Here is a 26687-nt window from a genome sequence, read left to right on the forward strand (position 1 = left end):
AATATATCAAATCCACGATGCTCAAATAATAATGGCTTTATGCCTTCTCTGAATCTGTTGAATACACGATGTTTGAATATGTCGACTCTACTATCCTCAGGGGATAATCTTGTGTTGTATTTGTGGAGAGACATGCACATTAGGGCAGGTCGATTTTGGAACCCCGGTGAGGCAATGGTGATGATAGTTGGGGTTTGACATAGAAAGCAACTACACAAAATATTTTTCTCAAAATCGTTATCTTTGCTCGAGGAAATGACTTTAAAAGTTGAAAAATTGAAGCGATTAAAAGTTTTTCGGTGAATTGTCAAGAACGCCCAATCGTCAAAACAATCCGTACTGTTAAGAAAATAGAATCATTATTTAGAATAATTTTTAAACTACATTTTTAAATAAAATGAGTGAGGATAATGAATTAATAAAATAAATATTAAGTGTAAAAGCAAAATTATGTTTTTAAATAATAACGACCAAAGTTCGCTTTTTCATTTCAGGAACTTTTTTTGGGTGGAAACATTTTAGATTTCACCGTCGCAAAACACGCTCGTTATTGATATTGAAAATTAACGTTTGTTTATTATTTAATTTGAAAACATTACGATTTAGGCTTAATTATTTCGAAAGGAAAAACGAAAAAGACTTGTTTAAAATATATATTATTATATTTCAAGTGTCTGCAGTGAATTTAAACATATTTGTTTTATCTTTTTTAATTTGTTTTTCTATTAGGTTGACACAAAAACAATGTCATTTTTTGACGTTCAAATGAACATCAAAAGCATTATTTTTGCACCAACCTAATATTTCACATCAAATTCTATTTGAAATTTTTATTAAAATATGGTAATACTCCAGTTTTTTATTAAAACAACAACAAAAATATAGTTCATACAATTTTATTCTACACACTTTTTAGGAAACATAACCACGTAAATTTTCAAGTTTTTCTACTTAATAAAAATACTTTGCAGAAAATTAGTGTCAAATTTTAATTTCTTTTATTTTTAGGGAGTAATTGTTTGTAAGCAGTGTTTTGCTTCTAAAATTATAGTTTTAAAATCAGATAATCCACAAAGATTAATACAAGTAAATAAGGAAACTCCTTTAAAGGTTTTTCGTTATTTGTGCATCTATGTTATTGTGCTAAAATAGCTTTGTTATTTAGAAAGCCATTCTTAATATGGGAAGGAGGTTGTATTTGTAACTATTCTGTGCTTTCACCTAAAAATTTAATAAACAAAAATTTCATAAAAATTAAATTTAACTTGAAAATACTATTAAAAATAGCATAGTAACATAGATGCACAAGTACTGGTTTTTTAAACTCTAAACACTAAACACTCGTTTAAAATGGCACAACTACAGCAAGAATGAATCTCTTTATGGATAAATTCATGTTATCGAAGGCGGAGCTAAAATCTGCTAAAAATGTCTAAACTAAACACTATTATGCCTCTAATTTTGGTTGATCCTCTCTCTTCAATACATCTAATTCAACTTTACAAAGTTTTTCATTATTTCTTATAACTAGCACTTATTTTTTTACGCATGAAACTGGAAGATAGCCTAATACAGTTTCCTTCAGTTACAATCCATTTATTTATTTTACTTTTCTGATTAGAATGTCAGTAAAAGCACAACGTTCAGTTTTAACCCGTGGTCCACAAAATTTGCTGGTCCACCTTGTCATTTGGATGAAACAGCACTCCCAACTTCACGACAAGTCACTCAGTTTAGTTATTTCCTCGAAAACAGTTATCCCCACTTAAAAAATAGTGAGATTTCTAAGTTAATTGCCAAGGAAATAATTAGTATTCGGCAAGCAGTCAATCCACAATTGCCCTTGTTAAGGTAACATTATATAGGAGAGATGGTCAATATATTTTGCTATAAGAGGGCCAAACATATTGACAGGAAATCTCTTGCAGCAATCAAAGTGAAAAGAATGAAGGAATAGCTAGACAGACTGTTTGATATATCTTCTTGTAGCTGTAAACTTTCTGTCTTGAAATGTGATGACTTTGCAGTAAAGTGCAAGACAGAAAATTGTCAAACAAGGAACATAATCTGAACTTGTCCTCCTAACAAGGGGGTAAAATTAATTCTATGGATTAACCTGCAATTATGTTTCTTTTTTGTGGAAAATAAAATAATATATTGGTATTTATTATGTAATCTGGCTCTATTATTAAACATGCAAATTTTCCAATTTTCAAGTTCCACTAGAAGAACTGCCATTTACAGCAATTTTTAAATTAATTGATGAAACAACAAAAAGCCTAACAACATTTACTGGTCCTTTGGGGAAACTTTGTATCAATAATTATCAAGATTTGTCTCAAGTAGAATTCTAAAAAATTAGTGTCCCTCTAGATCATCATTATCTGACAGCAGAAAAAACAAATAATTTAAGTGTGAAGACCAGAGGCTACTTTTTGAGTATGCTGTTGGCATTTCTTGTGGAGAAGTTAACTTAGAAAATTGGGCCCTTGAATCAAGGAAGATGGCTAACATAAGCCACAAGATTAATGTGTTTATGGACTAGAGTCTATCCTCAAACACTATGATAAATTAAACATTTTGGTCAAATTTATCATCCAAGTGTATGCATTTAGTTAGTTTGAGATCAAAACCGACAATATTTTTTTTTAGCCAACAACAGTATATTTTGATATGATTCAGAGAACAAAACAGTTAACTGAAGTCCAAATTACTGTTTTAAACAGTTCAAAATATAGTGCTTTTGCACTACTTCTGGAAAATATAATATCGATGATAAACTCAGATGAACTAGATGTGAGAGAAGCAGGCATTCAAACGATTTTGTCCATTAGGTAAATAAATATTTATCCATTAAATTTTATTAGTTTTCTTAATTTACCCAAACAATAGTTAGTTTTATTCATATTACATCGCAAAAATATAAAAAAAATAAGTGTTTTCAAATAATTTTTGTTTTTGTGTTGTTTTTTCCAGAAATAGTGAACAATTCAAAAAAAAAAAAAAAAAAAAATGAAAAGATTACTGCTATCAATTTTTCAGCCACACACTGGTCAAATTTGATTGATTTTTCTCAAAAGTTGTATATGGGCAGGAAGCAAGACATAGACACATTATTACAAAGTCATCGTGCCAGCAAATTAGACCTTCATTTTCCTTGAAAGGAAAGTATACAAAAAAATTTAGTTCTATTATAACAGTTTATATTGTTGCATTTAATAAAAAATTAAAATACATGGTTCTGCAACTTGTATCAAGTTGTTATATTGTGTAATAAATCTCCACATATCTTTTTGAATTGTGAAATTTAAAAGACTTAGTTGCTAATTAGTTTTTTTTTTACAATTTTTGTTTAATCAATGCAGTAAAAGTTGAGATATTTTGCTAGTTGTGATTCATAATTAAAATTATAATTCATGTATATACTTTTCTTTCAATGTATTTCATATAAATATATCAATTTTAATTGAATATTTTATAAAAATAGTGAAATTTCAAAGTCAGTGTTGTGAAAAATGCCATGAAAATTAAGGATTTTTCAGCATTTTTCTACACGATTTTTAAAATTAAATGCTCAATTTTCTGTTCAAGATAGGAATCTAATTTTTGGTATCTCTTCTTATCACATCAAATCCCAACTATCATCACCAGTGCCATGTTGATTTTCTGAAAAAAGTTGCAAATCGATCTGCCCTAATGCACATTGTGACAAATGTGCACCCACTTTCCATCATATCTTTCAGAGATAAGATAGTTTCCAATTTTAATTTGGTTTTTAAACTCTTATGATGAAATAATTCATTTCATGCCTGGAAAACTGGTTGCTTTTCTTTCTCTTCTGTTTTGAAGTTGTTTTGAGGGAAATAAAACCCTCATTTTTATTTCTTTTTCCTCTTGATGACAGTCAGCCGGAGTTGATGCAATCTTTCCCTGTCAAAGGTCAATTCCAGATTGACTTTTAATTTTAATCTCTCATTCATACGTGCCATCTGCTCTTGCACATACCCCTATGCATCTCAAAGCAAAAGGGTAAATTTAATTGAACGGTGATCCGTTGCCAGGCTGAAATTCTAAAAATACTTCAGTCTCGCATGCTGCAAGTCTAGCCGCTGATAATAACGCCTGATCGTTGTATGATTTGGTGACGTTCCGGATAGGAACATCATACATATGTGAGATCAGCTCCCATTCTAGAAAAGCTGCATATGCATGTAGATCTTTTAAATCAATGCATTTCAGATAAAAAAAATTATAAAGTACTTACAAGTTTTGTTGACATTAGTATAGGAGAGGCTTTCTGAAAATAATTCCTATTATTTTTTTTAATCTGCCCAAATGGATTAGAAGGGACTGCAAAAGTCTGTTAAAAAAATAGGAGGCATTACTTTTGGAATAACTCTCGTTTGGGTCAAGATCAAAGTGAAGTATCTGTTTTGATTCTACACTTCATTTTTTTTGTTCTCAGTTAATGTAGAAATCCTTCATGACTGAGAATTCATATTTTTATTCCTTCCCCAACATTAAAAACCGACCTTGGTGTCTAACTCTGCCCTCGTGGGGAGGAAAGTAAAACGGAATTCTTGTATTACAAAGCTGTAATAGTCGACACTCGGTACAATCACAGGCAGAAGCTACTTCTCACGACTTCGAGATTTGAAATCCATTTTCTCCCTGGCTTGTCCAATCAAAAGCCAGCTCTCTATCACGTGACAGAGTATATAAAAGGTGAAATCTGAAACTGTCAGCCCTTTTTTCATCCTGACCCTGCCTGGGAACAGACTTCGCCTGGGGCCAAAGCCCCAGGCAGAACGTAATTACAACTAGCTAGCTATGGCTCTCTTCAAACTCACATTTGTTTCCACATGCGGTACCCTAACGAACATTCTTTATCATGCTAAAGAACATACACTGACACACACACACACACACCTAGCCTTTCTTACCACAAGACACTATCCTTTGCCCTGTCTTTACTATCGGACACACGATCCTACATACATAAACACACTGAAGTCTTTGCCCTTTCTTTCTCCTTTAATCGGCTTCCTTCGTACCAATGGCTACTAGCTATAAACACGTGCAAACGGAACTGAACTATTCTCTTCTTCAACCAGCCGGCATGATATTAAATCTATCTTTACACAAGAACACTTCAACCTACTAACCCATTTTTCTCTTGTACACTCTACTAACAAAGATAACAAATAAAGTTTGTTTAGTAATATAGAATGGAACTCCATTGCGTTGTCTCATTTCTATAAAGCACACTCCAGATGCTCATGCGTGCAGAGTCTGAGTTCATTGCTGACAAAAGTTCATTGAGAATGGTGGTGACAATGTAGAAAAATAAATTCTAGAGCATAAAAGGTCACTCGTTTTAATGGTACCACTCCCATTTTCATAGTTCTTCAACTTTTTGAGTTAATAAAAACAGGTTTTACTTTTTTAACAATTTTCATAAATTCAAAAAAATGATCCAGTAAAAAATAATTACAAGTAAAGATAAAATTCATTGAATTATTGAGTTTTATTCTATGTTTTAATGTGAGAGATAATCCTTTACTTAAATTGACTGAAATTAAGCGTGTGCCATTTTTAAATGCATTGTTAAAGAATGTAATTGTGAATGACCTTTTTTGTTAAAAATACATTTCGGACATTTACCAGATCATTGTTTTGGAAATTTTGGGATTTCTACAAAGTTCAACAAGACACATAAGTACGTTATATTTTAAAAGATCATTAATCTACACAAACATCATTTTTTTTATATCCCATTTTTTAAAACAATAAGATTTTTCAAAAATTTTAGAAGATTGATATTTGTCTTATTTGGATTATACAGACTACTATTTTCATCTTTTGTTTTATTTGCATGTTTCAGCCAATGTAACATCTGGCTTTCTTTACATGGACCTTTTTAAACTTGGGTATGTTTATGCTGAATTCAGAAATATAATTTTGAACTGAGTTTTTTATTTAAACTAAAGAGGTAGATTGTTTTTGTTCTGTCAGCCATTATTTTATTCTCGGTATTGCCTGTAGTGAGGATTGATCTTTCAACCTCCAGAAGACTGTCTCTTAGAACTTATTGACTCAACACCTTTATCCATTGCACCACAGATTACTTTACACCTTAATTTTATAATGGCTGATAGAATAAGAACAACTTACCCTCATAGTGTTATATATTGAGACCCTATGCCAGTAAGTAGAGATTATATTAACTAGTATGAATTCCGGCAAGGATTACATTAAGTACATGTCAGAATAACCTGTTAGAAAACGGAAATATGAGGTGCCTTAATTTCCAGACTTTTTCATATGGCCACTTTCATTGATAGTACACACATGAAACTCTAGTCCCCTTAAAGTAATCCCCTCCAGCTGCAAAGCACTTGTATCATTGCAACAACTTCTGGAAGGCCCCATTGAAGTTCTCTCATGTGACCCTCATCACAGCCTCTTTTATCTCCTCAATTGTCTCATAATAACAGCCTCTAAGGTTTTCATTGAGCTTAGGGAATAACCAAAAATCACAGGGAGTAAGGTCTGGACTATAAGGAGGGGAGGTACTGTCTTGATGCCCATCTTGGTCATGAGAGTGTCTTTCTGATCTTCTCTGAACACCCTTGGGATAAACTTTGCACAAATCTTCCATATCTTCAGTTCCTTGCAAATAATTGTGTGTACAGTCCCCACACTGACATCAAACTGCACTTATTGTCTCTATAGACACACGACGGTTCTTACCTATGAAATTCTTTATTTAACTCATCAACTCTGATGTTCTGACTTCCTTACTCCTCCCACACCTCTCATCATCCCTAACAGACTCCCTGCATTCCTAGAATCTCTTATGCCATTCAAAAACTGATGCTCGATTTATGCAAGATGGTCCAAAAGCAGTCTGAAACATTCCATACATTTTTGCGGAATCTTTTTCCAAGTTTAAAATAGAATTTTATTGCATATCGTTCTTCCTAAGTGTCCTCACATCCAGACTGCAGGAATTTCATTCTAGGTAGTCTTTTTGCCTCTTGTGAACAAACTTTCTCTCCCCAATAAAACCTCTGCAAATCTTCAGTGTTTCCATATTTAAGTAGATTCATCTTAAGATAAAACAGAAGCTCAACACTATTAGGCACCTCCAAAAGTTACCACAGAATTACCCCCCCCCATATGTAAAACGATATAACTTTATTATAAATTAATATTATCAATATGACTTTTGTACCTTTTAAAAGAAGGGCAAAATAAACCAGTAATAATTGTACGAAAATAATGAAATTGCGAGACAAAAATCGTGTTTACATAACTGGCACTTTAAAATAATGTTCCCATGTAGTAAACATTCCGAACATACAAAAATCAACTAATGGTTAGATTTTTGTGAAATTTTTTATGCTTATCCATTTTAGAATGAAATTACATATAAAATGCAGTTTCCGTAAAATATATGAGGGGAACTACATTTTTTTAGTGCGTGCCCCCCCCCATTTATTTTGTCGAAGTTTGAACAAAATATGTTTAAATCTATAGAAATTTCTATTTATTATGAAACACAAGAGTTCAAATAAGTAAAGCATATTTATTTTTTAAAAATTTAAATACACGTATTGAACAAAAACTTATCTTGAAGTTGCAATTAAAAAAATAATATAAATTTAATATTGTTTTTTTTTAATACCGTTTTTTTCTGATTAATATATACTATAATCAGTTGAATTGCCAAGAAAAAGAAACTTGCTAAAAATTAATTTTGAAAAGATTAAAACGATTAAAATTCCATTATTTCAAAATGTTCCGTTACAACATAGATTTTTAATTGATTGTGTTTAAATTTTTTTTTAAATATTAACATTTAATATAAACATGGCTCTTGTCAGCTATTTTTATCGCCAGATTAAAACCGACTTGAAAATATTATTGCACAAATATTAAGTATTTTGTAGGCCCCCATCATATTTTGTTTGTCTCTTTTTACTGAACAAAAGTATGGAAGCCTGTAGTTAACCAAATGCACATTCAGTAAAACTGTATTTCATATTTAATATACAAATTTTTATAATATTATTAATCATTAAAATGTGTAAATCTTAAAACCTAACAAAATTATAACAAAGATTAATTATTAATTGTAGTTTGAAGAAGATAAACAAAGGTTTTAAAAAATCAAATAGGTCGCTTCCGCTTTTCCATAGTTCATATAGTTAACACAAATCTGACGTCATGGAACCATGCTTTCTTTTTTTTACATTCGTTTGGCAGTGCCTACAGCCCATACATGGAAAAGCAAAAACAAAAAGAATAAAAGACTAGCGACTATGCAAAAAAAAAAAGAAAAAGAAGAATAACAGACTAGCGTCCACAAAAAATAAATAAATAAAAGACTAGTGGGCACGCAAAAAAAAAGAAGAAAAGACTAGCGACCACACGAAAAAAAAAAAAAAATTTGAAATAAAAGACTAGTGACCATGCAAAAAAAAAAATAAAAATAAAAAGATTAGCGACCGTGCAAAAAAAAAAAAAATAAAATAAAATAATAAAAGACTAGCGACCACGGAAAAGAATAAAGACTAGCGACCGTGCAAAAAATAAAATAAAATAAAAGAATAAAAGACTAGCAATTACACAAAAATAAATAAATAAATAAAAGACTAGTGACCACACAAAAAAATAAATAAAAGACCAGCGACCACGCAAAAAAATAAAAAAGAATTAAATAAAAAAAAAGAATAGCGACCACGAAAAAAAAATAAATAAAAGATTAGAGACCGCGCAAAAAAATCTAAAAAAATAAAAAGACAAACGACAAACGACAGGGCAAAATAAGATAAAATAAAAAGACTAGCGACGCAAAGAAAAAAAAAGAATAAAAGACTAGTGACCATGCAAAAGAAAACATAAAAAGAATAAGACAAGAGTCCACAAAAATAAAAGAATAAAAGACTAGCGACCACACACACTAAAAAAAAATAAAAAAGATTAGCAACCATAAAAAAAAAGAATAAAATACTAGTAGCCACGCAAAAAAATAAAGAATAAAAGACTAGCGACTATGCAAAAAAAAAAAAAAAATAGAATAAACGACTAGCGATTATGCAAAAAAAAATAAATAAATAAAGAATAAACGACTAGCGATTATGCAAAAAAAAAAAAAATAAAGAATAAACGACTAGCGATTATGCAAAAAAAAAAAAGAATAAAAGACTAGCGATTATGCAAAAAAAATAAATAAAGAATAAAAGACTAGCGATTATGCAAAAGAAAAATAAAGAATAAAATACTAGCGATTATGCAAAAAAAAAAAAAAAAAAGAATAAAACACTAGCGATTATGCATGTATGTAAAAAAAAATTTGTTTTATGGTTTCTTGATTACTCATGAGCAAAAACACAGAAATACACATTTGCAAACAGTTTGAGTTTGTATAAAGCTTGAAAATGCTACAATGGGTTAAATAATAGTTCAGTTTAAAATTGATATCCAAGTTTGTAAAGATGCATCTGAAGTAGGTTGGAGATTACATTAATTGAAACATTGTTGAAAATAATAACCAAGATGAGAGTAGTAGTCTGCATAATCCAATAAAATATATATTATTTTTTATATAAGACTAACCGTGACCCGTTGGGTCAGTATGTTATATTAGCTATGGAATTAATGTATGAGCATGACACTTGTGACGCAAACAAAATAGTTTTTTGTGACATAACAGAAACATTTCTATGAAAGTATATTAAAATGAAAAAAGAATATAGATAGATTTCTATGAGTCATTCTGTTTATTTTTGAAAAAAAAAAAACGTACAGCCATTGAATTATAAGTGGTTTGCCATACTTATTATGGTATCTGTTCAGTGCACATGTACCATAATACTTAAAATTAAATTCAAATTTTGATATATCTGTTAATTTAAACGCGAAAAGAAAAACAATTGGGATGCTGAAAACATACACAGTAAAACAATATGTTTTATTATTGCATTGATTATTTATTTGCAATGCAAATTAAAAAAACATTTTCGGGGTTATTTATTTATGTTGGTAGTGTAGAAAAAAAATGTATGAATGTTTTTTAAGAAAGGCGTATTAGAAAATGGAGAATAAATTAAAAAAAAGGAAGGTGGTGGGTAAACCGGTGTTGTAAAATACTCTTATGGCTATCAACGGGTTTAAGTAGATTTATTTGTAAGAAAATTGCGTTAAAATAACTTAAACATAATACAGAAATGAACAATGTAAAAAATAAATGCAGAAAGTATTAACAATTGTTTATTTGGATAATTTAAATGTGAAAAACAAACAATTGGGATGCTGAAAACGTACACAGTAAAACAATACATTTTATTGTCGCATTGATTATTTGTTTGTAACGCAAATTAAAAAAAACATTTTTGGGGTTATTTATTTATGTTGGTAATGTAGAAGAAAATGTGTGAATGTTTTTAAGAAAGGTGTATTAAAAAATGGAAAATAAACTTTTAAAAAAGAAGACGATGGGCAAATTGCCGTTGTAAATTGTTCTTATGGTTGTCAACGGGTCAAAGTTGATTTATTTGTAAGAAAATTGGGACAGTATAGTTGTAATACAGAATAGTTGCAAAACATTCCCACCCTTCCCATGTTAAATAATAATTTCTAAATAATAACGTTAATATTTCAGTGCACAGGTCAAATTTTGCAAAAGTAGCGATTTGTGTTTATTTGTTTATGCTGTTATGGGTTTAGGTTTATGTTTATGTATGCACAACCGGAAGTCGTAAACCAGATGTGTGGTTACAACACCTGTTACAAGATCATTTAGAGGTGGTATACTAAGGATATTGAGCAGCCTCCAGAAAAAAAAAATCTTTTGTTTCAATCAAAATAGCAGCAAGTACCCGTGCAAGCGAAAAAAAAAAAAATAATAATAATTAGACGCAGTAATAGTAGTAGATGATGAAGACTTTTAAAAATGAGGATGCTACAAATTTAAATCCTTTCTCTTATTTTTGTAGATTATCCAAGAGCATACTTTCTCACACACATATATACATTACGTATATATACTAGTGTTACATATATTGTTTTTGGTCTAGGGTAGAAACACAGTAATCATGTATATTCAAAATAGAAAGAAAGTAAAAGAAAAAGAGAGTAAAAGGAAAATTTATTAAACAAAAACAGAAAAGAAATACAAAAACTATTTCAAAGGTCCCAAATGGTCATGGGAAATAATTCAGTATTAGACTCTAGTCTAGCTTTGTGTCTAATTTATAGTTGATAATATTTAAAGATATAATGTCTTTGGTCAAATTAAGATTCAGAAAATCTATATTTACCATAAAATGTCTGTTTTCTTGGTAAGGATAATTTCTATTCAGTTTGTTGTTCAGAATTCTACTTTTAATGGCCGGGAGTTATTTCTTTTGATTTTACTGTCAGAGTTACCAAATTGCCACAATTGTGTCCCTCTAACAGTCTTTCCTGCATATAACTAACTAGCAGAAGCAGTTGACAGCTATTCATAGCTGTCGCTGCAGAATGTTCTAGAAACCAAGAAAATTGAATACTTTTTCTGTTCTATTTTTAGAAGTCTCCAAAAACGCAAAAAAAAGAGAAATTTTCATATTCAAAATTTAAAGTAATATTTCTTGTATTCTATTATATGATATGTTATTATTATTTTAATTTTTTTGATTATTAATAAATATTTATTATATATTATATATAATATTTAAGTATTATTATATTCTTATAATATTAAATTATATTAATAAATATTTTTATTATATTTTATGTTTATTATTTAGGTAAATGTTACTTTATGCCACAACAGAACACCGACCACTCTAATTTGTATTTTTAGGGGTATTTGAGGTCGCTGACAACGAATCCCCAATGTAAACAGAATTTTTATGAAATGGTAAATATCGGTGCATTACTTATGGAAAAACGGTTAATTAAACTGCAGAAGCACCTGTTAAACTACACAAGTCCTATAATTGAATACTCCCACCCCCAATAAAGAACGAAAAACATAAAAATATGTTTGGTGCTTATGTTTTTGTAAACCTCTTGTGAAAACTTATTTTTTTAGATCAACTAAAAAGCATTAAAACTACCTAAGACAAAAAAAAATAATAAATAAACCACATTTTTTTTGTTTTTAACTTTATTTGAAATGACTGCTTAAAGATTCCGGCATACCAAGATTCCTATGTGATGTGATAAGACACCCAAATTACACCCATTCACACGCAAACATATCATGTAAGAAAAACACTACCGAAGGCAGTGAAATGTCACAAAATAGTCCAGAGGTCTAGGGGTTCATACCATGCAAACAGTAAATTTGCAGCGGGTTTGATTATCAGATTCGTTGTCAGCGACCTCAAATACCCCTAAAAAAACAAATTAGAGGGTCGGTGTTCTGTTGTAGCGTAAGGTAACATTTACCATTATTTATTATATTTGGATAAACATATTATTTGTGTAAGAAATCACAATTTCTTCATATTTTAAGAGGAATATGTCCTCATATGACACTAGCAGGCCACCCAGCATTGCCTGGTCATAAAATATGCTTAATTATGATATTTGAATTTATGCAGATTTTGTATTTATTATTATAGGGTCAATTCGCTATCGATTATTATACTGTACCCAGTATATAGTAGTGATTTCAAAAGTAAAAAAACTATGACTTGGATGCTATCAGTCAGAATCGAAATCAAAGCATATAGCTTTCCAGCCATATCTTTTACCATCTGATCTAAATTTATATGCATACAAAAACTGCAAAAAATAACATTGTTTAACCTATAAATGTATATTTGCGCATGCATACAAGAGTATGTTAAGTTGACTTACCATTACCAATTTTTTCAGTTTTTTGACCCATTGGCAGCTATTCTACTGGCTAAAATCCAAATTGAATTTGTTACACAGACTCAAATCCAGAGAGAGATAGTATGTGTGCTTGTGTGTGGTGAAAAAGATAGTGGATAGAGAGGGTTAAGAGAAAGCGATTTTGTTCTGTGCTAGAAACAAAAGATTCTTTCTTCCTCACCCTGAAAAGCCACCAAGCTCGGAGAGCTGACCGGTTATCCTGCTGGTCATATGTGATCACATGGGTCTCTTTGTCAATTCCCAAATTTCCAATGTATTCACTCAGACATTTTGGGTCTTGCAGGGTGAAGGGTACAAGCTTTGTTGGAGTCGAGCATTGGTTCAAGTCAAAGTACACTGACCCAGGTATATGTTGCCTGCAAAAGATAAATAGATTAGTACATTCACTATATAAGATATGTGGTTTTTTCTCTCTGTGTCTTTTTAGAGCCACCTTCACAATTTGAGGGTTGACATGTCTCTCCAAGCAATTCTGTAGCTTTTCAAGAAAGTAGGCTGAAAATAGTCATTGCTTACCAAAACTGGAAAAATGGTGGGATCATGTTATCACTCCAGTAGATATCTCACTGCTGATGCAATTCTCTACCTATATAAGAGCCAGGTACATCCAAAGATGGAGTACTGTTGCCACATCTGGGCAGGAGCTGCTAGAAAGACCTCAGCCTGCCTTGATAGAGTTCAAAATAGACTTTGTAGCCTCGTGGGGGATGCCCTTTTCTCTTCTCTTTCCCACAGCAGAGATGTGGCAAGCCTGTTTCTGCTTTATGGTTATATTCATGGCAAGTGCTTGTCTGAGTTCCAATCTATAGTCCCATCCCGCCAAACTTTCACAAAAAACACTTCTCTGGCTGAAACACTATCAATAATTTCCAGAACTCTTTATCTGTGCGTAAATCTAAACATCGATTGCATGAACAAAGCTTCTTTCTTAGAACTGCATGCCTGTGGGACTCTTTTGTTTTCCTGCTGACTACAATTTGGTTGTCTTCAAGTCCAACATAAACAAATTCTTGATGAGCCGTCCCCTTAAGTAATCCAATTTACCAAATTTCCAATACTAATGATTAATACGATATTGTCCTATTGACTACTGTACACTAATTAACCCTTATCTTTGAGTGGCCTCTGGACCTTGATAAGTGGTGACTCCTTTATAAAACAAAAAAACTTTCCTCAAGCCCCTAGTGTTAACATTCACAGACAACATGAATTGAAAACTACATTGAGATAATTGCCAAGGCTACTGCGAGGAAGGTGAGCTCTCTCTACTGTGCTAAAAGGCTATTTACTCCTGAATAGCCAGTATCTCTACAAGGCCACTGTTTGCCCACGCATGGAGTATTGTTGCTACATCTGGGCTGGTGAATTGCCTACTAGTCTCTCGCTCCTAGACAGGGTTCAGAAAAGAGTCACCAATCTGACAGCTTCTGCACTATCAACTAAACTCCAACCTCTGTCCCATCACTGAAACATGGCATCCTTGTACCTGTTTAACAAGTATTGCAAGTGCACTGACGAACTCAAAGCACTAGTACCCTCACTCGACGACAATACCCTCAACAAACCCGACAAGCAGAAAAATCCCACCCTTACGCTGTAAAGATCTCTAGATGTCATAAACCTTCCTACTCAAATAGCTTTTTTTCTTCAACTGCTACACTTTGGAATTCCCTTCAAGGCTCTCACTTCCCTGACTGTACCGATATGCAGAAATTCAAGTGTAATGTAAACAGACATCTCACTGCCAAGCTCCCTAAATAGTATCCCTGCAAATCTGGTCCTAAATAGCAGCCCCTCAGCAATAAGTGGTTCTGTCTTGTTTGGGATGTTGGAGATATGCCATGAAAATATATACCAGGTAAAGAATGTTCATGATGATGTATATTAGAATAAACTACAAATGATATCGATAATGAAAATGAATAGATTAGAGAAAAGCACTAAAGAATGTTCTTCATTATTGTTCTTCTTAAATTGAAAGCCAACAATCATGCCAGTTAATAACAGAAAGAGCCATTCAGTACAAAATATCAAAAACTATCAAAAGTAATAAAAACAACAGCAATGAAATTCAATATGGAGAAATAACTAATTCAGGATGAAACAAAATCTAATGGCTAAATTGCAGCTGCTGTTTAGCATTGCAAAGCTTTTCAAAGTTGGGCATAATTGAAGTGGCTAGTAGTTTCATATCATTTTCTGCATTCAGCCTATTTCTACATTTAGTTTTAGCAGCCGCATACAAGAAGAATGTTTTCTCCCAAAGATAAGTTGTTGGGAAGTGTAGTAACAGATGCACCAGCCCAAATGTGACAACAGTACTCCATACATGGGCGAATGGTGACCTTATAGAGGTACAGGATACTTTCAGGCATAAGTAGCTTTCTAGCACAGTAGAAAGAGATCACCTTCTTTGCAGCAGCCTTGGCAATGCTCTCAATGTATATATTCCAGTTCATGTTTCTTGTAATCATTAGGCCGAAGAGTTTAAAGGAAGTACTTTCGGGTAATGTGTTCTTGGCCATTGCTATTGGTGGTAATGAAGATTTCTTGTAATTATTGAAGGAAACAAGTTTAGTCTTGGCAGCATTGAATGTGACCATTCATTTTTGTTCCCGTTCCACTACAGATTGGAGGTCATCCTCTTGTGTTTCTGCCATTTCCTTAGATATATGTTCATTTGTTTTCCCTTTGTGCCTATTATAGAGCGTGGTGTCATCAGCAAATATACCCATCTCAGAAACAATTTTATCAGGGAGGTCATTTATGAATATCAGGAATAATAAAGGTCTGAGGATAGATCCCTGAGGTACTCCCCCATTTATATCATATTATTTAGATGTACGACCGTCAAGTACAACCTGTATTTTTCTCTTACTTAAGAAGGATTTAATTACATTATGTATTCTTCCAGTGATACCATATGATCTAAATTTCCTTAGAAGACCATCATACCATACCTTGTCAAAAACCTTAGATATATCAAGGGCTACCACTTTACCCTCCCCTGTTTTGTCCAGTGAATGGTTCTCTTTGTAGTACAAAGCTAAATAAAGAGAGGAACTGTTCAAACGCTATTTAATAGCAAATATCTTAATTTCTTTTGTCCTAAAATTTGAAAAGAGTTGGATAAAAACTTTTTATGCGTGCATCAATAGAAATAGTGACATACGCATATAATATGAGAATTTATGTCATGTCGTGAACAAAAATCTCCTGTATACAAAGCATTCGTCAACTGATTTATGAACATAAAGTATTCAATTTTTTTATTTTTGTTATTATTTAGAAAAGATTCTTTGTTTTAAGAGTTCTTGACTGGTAACTATTCTGAACTTTATCCCATATTTTTAGTAGATAGTTAAATTCAAATTTTACAATATCTTTTTTTATTATTATTAAATTGTTAGGTGAAAATACAGAATTATTACAAAACACCCTTCCCTTCCATTTTATGAACAGATTTCTAAATAATAACATTATTTCAGCATGGTAACATATGTGCAAAAGTACCGAAAGTTTGTTTGTATAAAAATAAATGAAAAACATGTTTAAACAGGATAGGAATGCTTAATACAACAAATAAGAAGTCCAAAAATGTTATAATATAAATATGTACAAAAATTATATTCTGTTACTGTTAATTAATAAATACTTAAAATTTCATTAAAATTGGTTGTTTTCCTGCATTTTAATAAATTTTAAAGTAGAGGAGGAGATCTAAAACACAGTCCCCCCAAACTTCTGAAACCCTTTATTTTTTAGGATGGGGATACAGTGTTTTGTAAGTATTCTGTACTTTCACCTAACAATTTAATAAAAAATTATAATTGTATTGTACTAATATTATCATTTAGAAACCTATTCTTAACATGGGGATGGGGGTATTTTGTAACTATTCTGTACTTTCACCTAACAATGTAATAAAAAAAGAATATCGTAAAACTTGAAAATAATATTACAAAAATAGTGCTGTAATTTTGTTTTATTTCGTTAAAAATTGTTTTTGTTTAATTTTAATTCAAATCGCTTCACTCAACCCCATTTCTGACATAGTTATATGGAATAAGGCAGAGAGTTGCAACCTTGGTTGAAGTGAGTGTTCCTAATGTTGAAGTTCTGAACAGAACTGAAAGGGAGAAACAGACCAAATATCAAGGTCTCATATATGATATGAAAAGAAACTGGAATCTTAGTGAGACATCAATCATGCCAGCTATTATAGTTGCCACAGGGCTTATAAAGAAGAACCTGAAGTCCTACCTAACTAATATTCCTGGTGAACCAAGTGCAAAAGAGATCCAGACAACTGCACTTAAGGGAACAATGAGAATACTAAAAAGAGCTCTCGGTTGGTTTCAATAAAAAGCAGGCCAATGTTGGCAGCTGGTTTGGCTGCCCCATACCCAGCATTACAATCTTCTAAGGAAGAAAATTTAAAAAAAAAACTTTTTTAAATAAAATACATTTTTAAATGAGTTAAAACACACAAACCACTTATCCAGTTAAGTAAAAGAATAACTTATCTTGCCTATGATAACATTTATTGGGTTTGCTTTACAATCCACAGATGTATGAAAAAGTGATCAAAAACAAATATATAACAAATAAAGGTTACCAAAGGCAAGATAAGTTACTCTTCTATCGTGATAAATTTTTGGTGTTGTAAATGTTTATTCTGTTCAAAAATCGAGGAGTGTTGAGCATTATATGAGAACAAGAAAAAATGTTTCTTGAAATCTTTAAAGTTTCAACAATAACTTAAAAATAAAAAATTATACAAAATAGTAATAGAAAACCACCCAATAATTGTCACAGCAACTTGAAGCCATTAAAATGAAACTTAATTATGCAAATTAGTTTAATGTAGTTGAAAACATTATAATTTTACTTTGTACAAAATTTTCTTTCATTTGATATGCTACATGCAATATTTTGTTAATAATTTCTTTGAATCATGCCATGGTGGCCATCTTGGATTTCCCAGTCGCCATCTTGGATTTTTCATGATGTGATAATGACAAACGATAATGTCCATCGGAATAATACTTCATATGATGATGAAGCCTTACTTAAAGCCATTAAAATGAAACTGAAATATGCTAATTGGTCCGTAAGTTATCAAGTGAGATGGTCGTAAATACAGCCAACTGAACCTTCCTGGTATTATGATAATATGTTTAAAATTTCATCATAATACTTTAAAAAGATCTGAAGATACAGCTATTTAAAGATGAGTTGGTCCGTAAATTGTGCAAATTTTCTACCATTTTCAGTCACAAACTTATATGCATTTGAATAGGACTGACTTAAGGCAAAATTCCCAGTGAACCATGCATTTTTTGATACTTTGAATGGTCATAACTCCAGTTCTAAAGGGCCGATTTAAAAAAAAACTAAAGATAATATTTCTTTGTTTTTATGCTCTTTTCAATACTGCTTGATTTGAGTTTATTCGATGTAAAGAAAAAAATGATGTGGTATTGCTAACTAAAAAATAATCGACTATTTACTTTCCAGTGTTTTCTGATAGACTAACAATATAATAGCTGGACTATATAAATTTTTAAATAAATTATAGCTACCTACATGATTACAATGCCAATAGCACAGTACAACAATAACAAATGAAAATGGGTTAACCAGAAGCAAGGTTCGATTTGTCAGCTTAAATGCTATTTGGGTTTGATTTTTAAAAATTAGACAGCATTGGTTTATATAAATGTCATTCACAGACAGCTGCACTGCCACATTGCAACTCTTCAGTGTAGCTAAACAAGCAAATGCTTTAAACTAATATTTGAAACCCAACTTTGTCAGTAGCTGAAACACAATATTTCTATGTTTAACTTTTGAGATAACTCTTTTTGAACCTTAAAATTATCTGCTTTGTCAAGAGGCATTAAATGAACTTTTTTTTCTTTTTAGCTTGATACATTGAAGCAGAGTTAGCTGCCCTTGCTATATAACATGATATAATGGGATGGAAATTCAAGATAAGTGTTACCAATCAGTTTAGTCACACATATTAAATCCATTACCATCATAGTTTAATCCTCCCTTGTATATTTGTTAGAATTTCAACTTGACACAGCTTATTTTATCATTTTTAACAGTAACAAAAATGAACTCTCACATCCCCAACATTGCATGAATTATTCAAACATTTGAAAAGAATTTCTTACTTGAGGTAATATTTGTGATATCCAACTCCAGGCTTTAGTCGTACCCAGGAAACATCCAATACTCGGACTTTATGGCTAATTTGATGCATGGCATCCCTAAGCCAATTACTGCAAACGACTGTATTTATGGCACTGATTGTCATGGTAACTACAAAAAGAATTAAGCAAAGACTGATAAGTGAAGAATAAATATATAATCAAAAACAAATATTATATAAGAATTATCGTAAAAGAATTTTTTTAAAATTAAATTATTGTTCAAGAAGGTAATTATTTAATTATTACTTACTTAATGTTTATTATTATGTTCAATTTACATTTGTTGGAAGTGTGGCAGAGAAGGAAATCAAAATCGGGTATTTCCTCGTATGTTATTATGTATCCGAGAATATCATTTGTAATTGTTCGTTTGTTTGTTTTTGTATTTAATGAAAATCATTTAATAAAAAATTTCTGTATTTAATAAATCATTTAATAAAAAATATTCTGATTTCTAATATTATTTTAATTAAATTTTATTGCGTCAATTTCAATATTGTTTCATCTTAATTTTAAAATTCTTTTACAATAATTATGTCAATTTCAATAGCCAATCAAATGATATTCTTACAGGCAGTGTACCCCTATTATGCCCCTGTATTTTCCTTATATTTTGTTTTATCTAAACTGCAAAAGGGCTGTTTTTTCGGGAGGGGGGGGGTCCTAACAGGACTATAGTTTCACATAACAATTTCACAGACAAAAGATACTGTAAAAGTTGAATTTCATGGTCCTTTCTTTGCATAATTACCAAAACAAAACAATAAAATGAAAAATAAAACAAAAACAATGAAATGAAATAACTATAAAAAATAACAAAAACTTGACTGCTGATAACAGAAATAAACTAAGAAATTATTTTTTATGCAGAGAAAGGAAGATGAAATTCAATTTTTATGGAATCTTTTGTTTAGTAATATTATGTGAAACTACAGTCTAGTTGAAACAAACAAAAAAACATTTCTTAGTTATTAGTTGTTGTTATCAGCCATCAAGTTGTTTTTTTATTTTCTTGCTAGGCTGTACAGTTGATTCGCTAAAATTTGTGTTCCCTTCCACTTTTTCCATCCATTCGCTTCCGTCATCTTGCGGACTAATAAAAGTAAACATTGCAGAACATGTTCTATTAGAAATCTCCTACTTAAATCGTCTTGCTCCAAAATTTTACTATTGTATAAAAATTCTTATATTTACAAAGTTTATATTGACTAGTTTTACAGAACGTCAACATTGGAAATGTGCTAGTATATGTACTAATGAAAATTATTTTTATTCTATAGATAATATTAAATGTATTTTTATGCCAATATGTAAAGAATATTATCATCTTCATATATAATATATTCAATAATTACAAGACACCTCCTCTACCACCAATAGCAATGGCCAAAGACTCTTTACCTGAAAGTATTTCTTTTAAACTCCTCAGCCTAACCTTCACAGGAAACATGAGTTGGAACAATTACATTGAGAGCATTGCCAGGACCGCTGCGAAGAAGGTAGGCTCTCTTTACCATGCTAGAAAGCTACTAATGCCCGAAAGTATACTGTACCTCTATAAAGCTACCATTCACCCATATATGGAGTACTGTTGTCATATTTGGGCTGGTACATCTGCTACTAGTCTCCCACTCCTAGACAACGTTCGAAAGAGAGTCGCCAACCTAATAGGTCCTGAACTGTCATCTAAGCTTCAGCCTCTGTCCCACCGATGAAATGTTGCATCCCTCTGCCTGTTTTACAAGAATTTTAATTTAAGTATTTAACGATGAACTGCAAGCACTTGTACTCCCTCGACGTAAATACCTCCAACAAACCCGACAAGCAGCTAAATTCCACCCCTACACAATAGAAATCCCTAGATGCAAGAGAGCTTTCTATTCAAGTAGTTTCTTCCCAAGAACTGCTAGGCTTTGGAATTCCCTTCCAGGTTCCTACTTCCCCAACTGTACTGACATGCAGAAGTTCAAGTGTAACATGAACAGACATCTTGCTGTCCAACTCCCTACATAGTACCCCTGTAGCTCAGGTCCCTGATAGTAGCCCCTACATCAAAGTGGCAATGTCCTTATTTGGGGTGAAGATGTAATAAAAAAAATAAAAATAAAAAATAAAATAATATAAATCTCACCTGTGTGTTTAAATGTATGTATGAATGTATGTATATATGTATGTCTCGCAAAAACTTTCACCAGAGATGACAGATTTTCACAAGATCAGTATCATTTTGAAGCTCGACCCTTCAGATGACAAATATTGAAAAATTGGCCAAAAACATTAATTCCTTCACCCTTACCTGAGCACTTTTCTACAGGGAGGGTCGGTTTTTCTGTTGACATTTTTTGGAAGTCATTCAACCCTCGCACCCACGACGTCACATAAAAGGCATTATTTCAACCGCCTGTGACCTCACAACCATGGTAGGCAAATCAGTAGGACAGTTGTTTTTTTTTTTACCTCTTTTTCCTCTGGCACGTTATGGATTTGAACTTGCTTACCACTCCTAATTTTTTTTTATTTAATTTTCTTTCTTTTTGCTCAACCAACACCCTTACACACATCTCCACTTTCTTTTCCGCCTTTGCGTCACAGGTTCGAGTCTGCCTGACTACTACAACATTGTTTTTTGCTCAACACACACCTCCAAACACCCGGGCAACGGTAGGTACCCAGACTAGTCTATAATATAAAAGGCAAAATGGGTGCGCGCGTTTGTGTATGTCCGTGAAAGGCTTTTTTTCGTGGGGGTTCTTGACAAGGATTTTGGAGAACTTTCCTAATACTCCCTAGATTATAATATCTCTGATTTGCAAACGGGCGTCATTTATCTGTTATTAGATCAAGTTTTTAAAAAATCCCTGTTTTCCGGTGTTTGTTTGTCTTTTTCATATAAATAAAACGAAACTGATCAAAGCAAAGTCAACCGCCTAGCCTTCCGGTCCAGGATGTATTGAAGGCAATTAGCCTTGATCAATGTGGGGGAAACCCTTCATATTAGACAATTACTATTCATTAAGATAGTGCCAGAGTTCCCCCTTTTTGGGGGGGAGCTGGTTTTCCCCAGCATCGTGAGGAAACAAACATGGCAGAAAGCTGAAAGCTTGACTGGCTGTAAGCCAGTCATTTTGCTATCCACTATGGCATAATGGTTGATATCGCTAAATTTCAACGCTTACACTTCCGCTCGCATCATGGTGTAGTGGTAAACTAACTCTCAGCTTTTCTTTCACTTTCTTTTCCACCTTCACGTCGCGGGTTCGAGCCTGCCTGCCTACTACCACTTTTTGCTTTTCACCCCCAAACAAACACCCGGGTAATGCCGGCCACCCTCACTAGTCTTCTATATATATAAAAGCGAAAATGTGTGTGTATGCACTTTTTATGTATGTCCGGCATATTATGTATGCTTTGGGAGGCACGCTCGGTCAGGTCACTCCTTCTTAAAACTTTTTATATACTGTCTAAATCATAATATCTACAAGTTACAAATGGGGGTCGCATCTATCTTTAATTTGCCCAACTTTTACGCGCTATTTTCGAGATTTTCTTAGTCACCGCGTTTTCGTTTCGTTTTTCAGTAGAAAAAAAGCAAAACTGTGAAAACGAATTTGTGTTCTCGTCCTTAGACGTCCAGAAAGCAAATAAGGGTTATCAATGCTGGGGAAAAAAACCCTGTCATATTAGACAATTTCTATTCATTTGGCGGGGGAGACAAACAAATACACAGAAACTGGCTTGTAGCACCAAACTTTAGTCACGTGATGTTTGACCTTATTAAATTCTCGCACCTGTCAATTTCACTTTATAAACGTTAAATTAAGACAGTTTTCACTTCCTCTCCCCCTTGTGGCCGAGTGGGTTAGGTGTCAGGGTTTTTCCCCTTTCTTTTCCACCTGCATGTCAAGGCTTCGAGTTTAAGCCTACCTTCCTACCAAAACTTTTTTTTTCTTTTACACCTCCAAACACCCAGCCAACGTTTTTTTTATAACAGAGTTGTTTTGATCTCATCCCCCCCAACACACACACACCTTCAAACACTAGGCAATGCTGGGTACTCCCACTAGTCTATTATATAAAGGGCAAAATGGGTGTGAGCGTTTGTGTATGTCCACGAAAGATTTTTGGCTGAAGGTTCTTGCACCAGTTAGACTCACTTAGAAGTTTTTGCATACTTCCCAGATTGTAAGATCTCAGATTCACAAATGGACAACGTCTCTAGCTTTTTTTTTTTTGATTGAGTTGACAAAATTCCCATCGTGTGGTCGTCTCTGCTGTTTGTTTGTCTTTTGTATGTAAATAAAACGAAAGTATTCGAATGCAACTTTTCTGGCTTTCTGGCCAGGTAGTATCTGTTCTGTAATTGTTTTTTGGTCAATGTAGGGGAAACACTACATACTGAGACAATTACTATTTATTTGGATACTGCCAGAGTGCCCTCTTTTTTGGGGGAGGAGCTGCTTTTTCCCAGCATTAAAAACAAACTTTGTGGGAGGTTTAAAAGTAACGCCATTTCTGCAAGTCATCTTTTTGATTGACTACGTTAAGTTTGAACGTGTTACACTTCCGGTCACGTCATGGAGTAGATGTAAGACATCAGATTTTCTTTCGCTTTCTTTTCTGCCTTTGCATCACGGGTTCAGGCCTGCCTGCCTGCCTACTACCACTTTTTTTTTTTTTTTCTCAACATACACCTACAAACACCCGGGCAATGCTGGGCACTCAGGCTAGTTTGAAAAAAAAAAAACAAAAAAAAAAAACACTTTTTTTCAAGTACTGCCATACTGCATATTGTCTTTCCGGTAACATCACAACTCATCAATTTTAATACATAACACATGAGATCCCCCTCCCACACTCACTAACTTCGAAGTCAATTTTGTGAAGGCAGGAAAGAGTGCTCCGAGTCACCACCCCGTTTGCAGATGTGCAGTATATGATATTGTTTAACGTATCTGACTCTTACATAGTAGAGGATATTTAAAAAAAAAAAAAATAATAATAATCAAGTCTCATGTTATATTGACTAGTTTTACAGAGCGTCCATATTGGAAATATGCAAGTGTGTATGTATGCGTGTATGCGGGTAGGGGGTCTCCCGTATTATAATTTAAATTAGTAGGTCAAAACAATTTGTTACCGGGTAAATTATGCAAAGGGGCGTGGCATATTTTAGATCGAAGTTATCACAAGATTAGACAAAAAATGGAGGGTTAAGCATTGACCTTTCAAAAACTTTTCTTTTTTTTTTTTTTTTTTTTTGCTAAAACTAATTTTTCTTATTTTTACGTTTAATTTACTTATTTTGCAAATATTTTGAATTAATTAAAGATCAGTATTTTTTAAACAAATAAAAACACCACTAACCCAAAATCCAGGTGACAGACCCTTTCTTTCTCAGTTCGTTCAGAGCGTAAAAGAAATAAATAATAAAATCAAACAATGTTTATTACAAATTAAACATCATATTACTGAGAGGTATTGTTCTAGTTTTTAAACAAGACAAAGACTAAACCATTTTCTCTTAATTATTTAACCTAGTGTTATTTCCTTTCGCTAACCATTTCTTTTTGTCTATTTTTCCACCCTCTTTTTTGTTGAAAATTCTTGACAATCGCCAATTTACGATTTAATAATTTTGTCAATCAACTTTTCCTCTGCTTTTCTTGCCTTCTAATTAGATAAGCGCTTCGGCATCTTCTGATTATTAACGTAAACAGTCGGGAAAAGCCGAACAAATAGTCCATTTTGTTTCGTTCAAAAGCTGTACAAGTACAATATAAAATATTGTCTCTCTCTCTCTTTCTCTCTCTATATATAGTACTAGTGCACTAGTGCAGAGAGTGATCCGGACATAAATAATAACGTTATTATTTAAAAAGCCATTCTTAACATGGGGAGGGGAGTGTGTTTTGTACCTATTCTATACTTCAACCTTACAATTGAATAAAAAAATATATCATAAACTTTAATTAAACTTTGAAATACGATTTAAAAAATAGCGCGGATCACTCTCTGCACTAGCACCATATATATATATATATATATATATATATATATATATATATATATATATATATATATGGGGGGGTGTACTCTTTACAGAACGAAAATAACATGTTCACAAAATTACGTAAATCGATCAAGTAGTTTTATTTCAAACTAAGAAAATCAAAAATTACTATTTTTAGCGATTTTACTACTAAACTGCATTGAACGTAAGGCCGATTTTTTCACATCGACACTACGATTTCAGTTGTTTTCCTCTTTTTATTTCATCGGAACTAATCATGGCCAACGAAAACACTACGACTCGCTTATAAAATAGTAAATCGGAAAATCATATTTTCTTGAAATAAAAAATTAAAAAAAAAAAACCTACTTGTTCAAATTACTTGATTTTTGGAATATTTATCTTCGTTCAGTGACTGGTACGTACTGTGGAAAAAAAACTATTTAGAGGGTAAAGTAGATTACCCGGTGATAGCGTAAGCTCCGAGGGGTTGCAAAGGATGCCCTATGTGACCCCCCCTACTGGGTCGAGTAACAAGTTTTGTAGTACGGCGAGCAGCGAGTAACTAATTTGTGCCAACCGTTCACCAGTAAGTCGTTAACAGGAATGGTGCTAGTCAGAGACACAATTCTTTTATAACAGAAGAATAGTGCCTCCCCCTACTCCTCCAAGTCTATAAGAGACTCGTTCTATTTTTATTTTCTCACAGTACATAATACAGACTTTTCTGTACTTATTTACTTTTAATTGCCGCCAATAAGTGCCAACCTGAAAAGCACGCACGATGAACTAAAACACGAGTATTCCATACAAAACAGAACAAAATAAATTAAAAGAAATCCGCAAAAAATCAAACGTTTAAATTGATAAATGGAATTAATTTGCAAAGTCAGACAAAATTAATAAATTTTGTCAAACATCTTTTTATAGCAACAACAAAAGACATCATGTCTAATGAAAAAAAACAAAAAACTCGTGTGAAAAAAGTTGTTCACACCAGGGTCGTTTTTTAACGTGGAGAAAAGGAAGAAAAATAAAAATTGTCTCATACCAATTAATCTCGAGAAAGTATTAGAATAATAATGAATGAAAAAAAAAAAAAAAAAAAAACAACTTACGAGAAACAAGAGTCAACAAGTTTGGAAACAAAACACTACAAAGCGGTGTCAATGGAAATAAATTCTACTCAATAAATTAAGTCCGGTTTTTTCTTTCCTATTTTCTAGGTACGGGCAAAAATGTACAAATAAAGATAGGGGGACCTAGTTTTGAAAGCCGATTTATCATAATTTTTTTGCAGGTTTCCGGCTACTTTTTTTTTTTTTTTTTTTTTTTTTTTACTGTATTTGAAAGATTAAAGACTAAACTTAATTTCCAAAAGGAAAAAAATATTTGTACACGTGAAAAAAAAAAGGCGCGAACTTCCTGCATCATTTTAATTTAATGGTAGACACACATGCGCTAGGTGTGTCAGAAAGTTCGTGAAAATAATGAATAATTCCACCCCATCTTTCCAAGCTTATAACTCCTCGAAAAATGTAATTCAAGCCCTAATA

The 26687-nt window shown here is 32.3% G+C and overlaps 1 protein-coding gene across 2 annotated transcripts in view; it reads right to left on the reverse strand.

Annotated features, from left to right (window-relative positions):
* The window catches only part of LOC145255860 (thiosulfate sulfurtransferase-like), a 44944-nt gene extending 18508 nt beyond the window's left edge, over nt 1-26436 (reverse strand). For both annotated transcript variants that reach the window (XM_080114628.1, XM_080114627.1), the window contains exons 1-4: nt 26365-26436; nt 26250-26316; nt 19083-19230; nt 13058-13253 (exon numbers count right to left, since the gene is read on the reverse strand). In XM_080114628.1, the coding sequence (XP_079970754.1) occupies nt 13058-13253; nt 19083-19225 (339 nt within the window). In that variant the 5' untranslated portion in view covers nt 19226-19230; nt 26250-26316; nt 26365-26436. The remainder of the gene's footprint in view (nt 1-13057; nt 13254-19082; nt 19231-26249; nt 26317-26364) is intronic.
* Between the last annotated feature and the right edge of the window lie 251 nt (nt 26437-26687).

This window comes from Euprymna scolopes, chromosome 31 (genome assembly GCF_053919585.1).
Source record: "Euprymna scolopes isolate OS-2025 chromosome 31, ASM5391958v1, whole genome shotgun sequence".
NCBI classification, from domain to species: Eukaryota; Metazoa; Mollusca; class Cephalopoda; order Sepiida; family Sepiolidae; genus Euprymna; species Euprymna scolopes.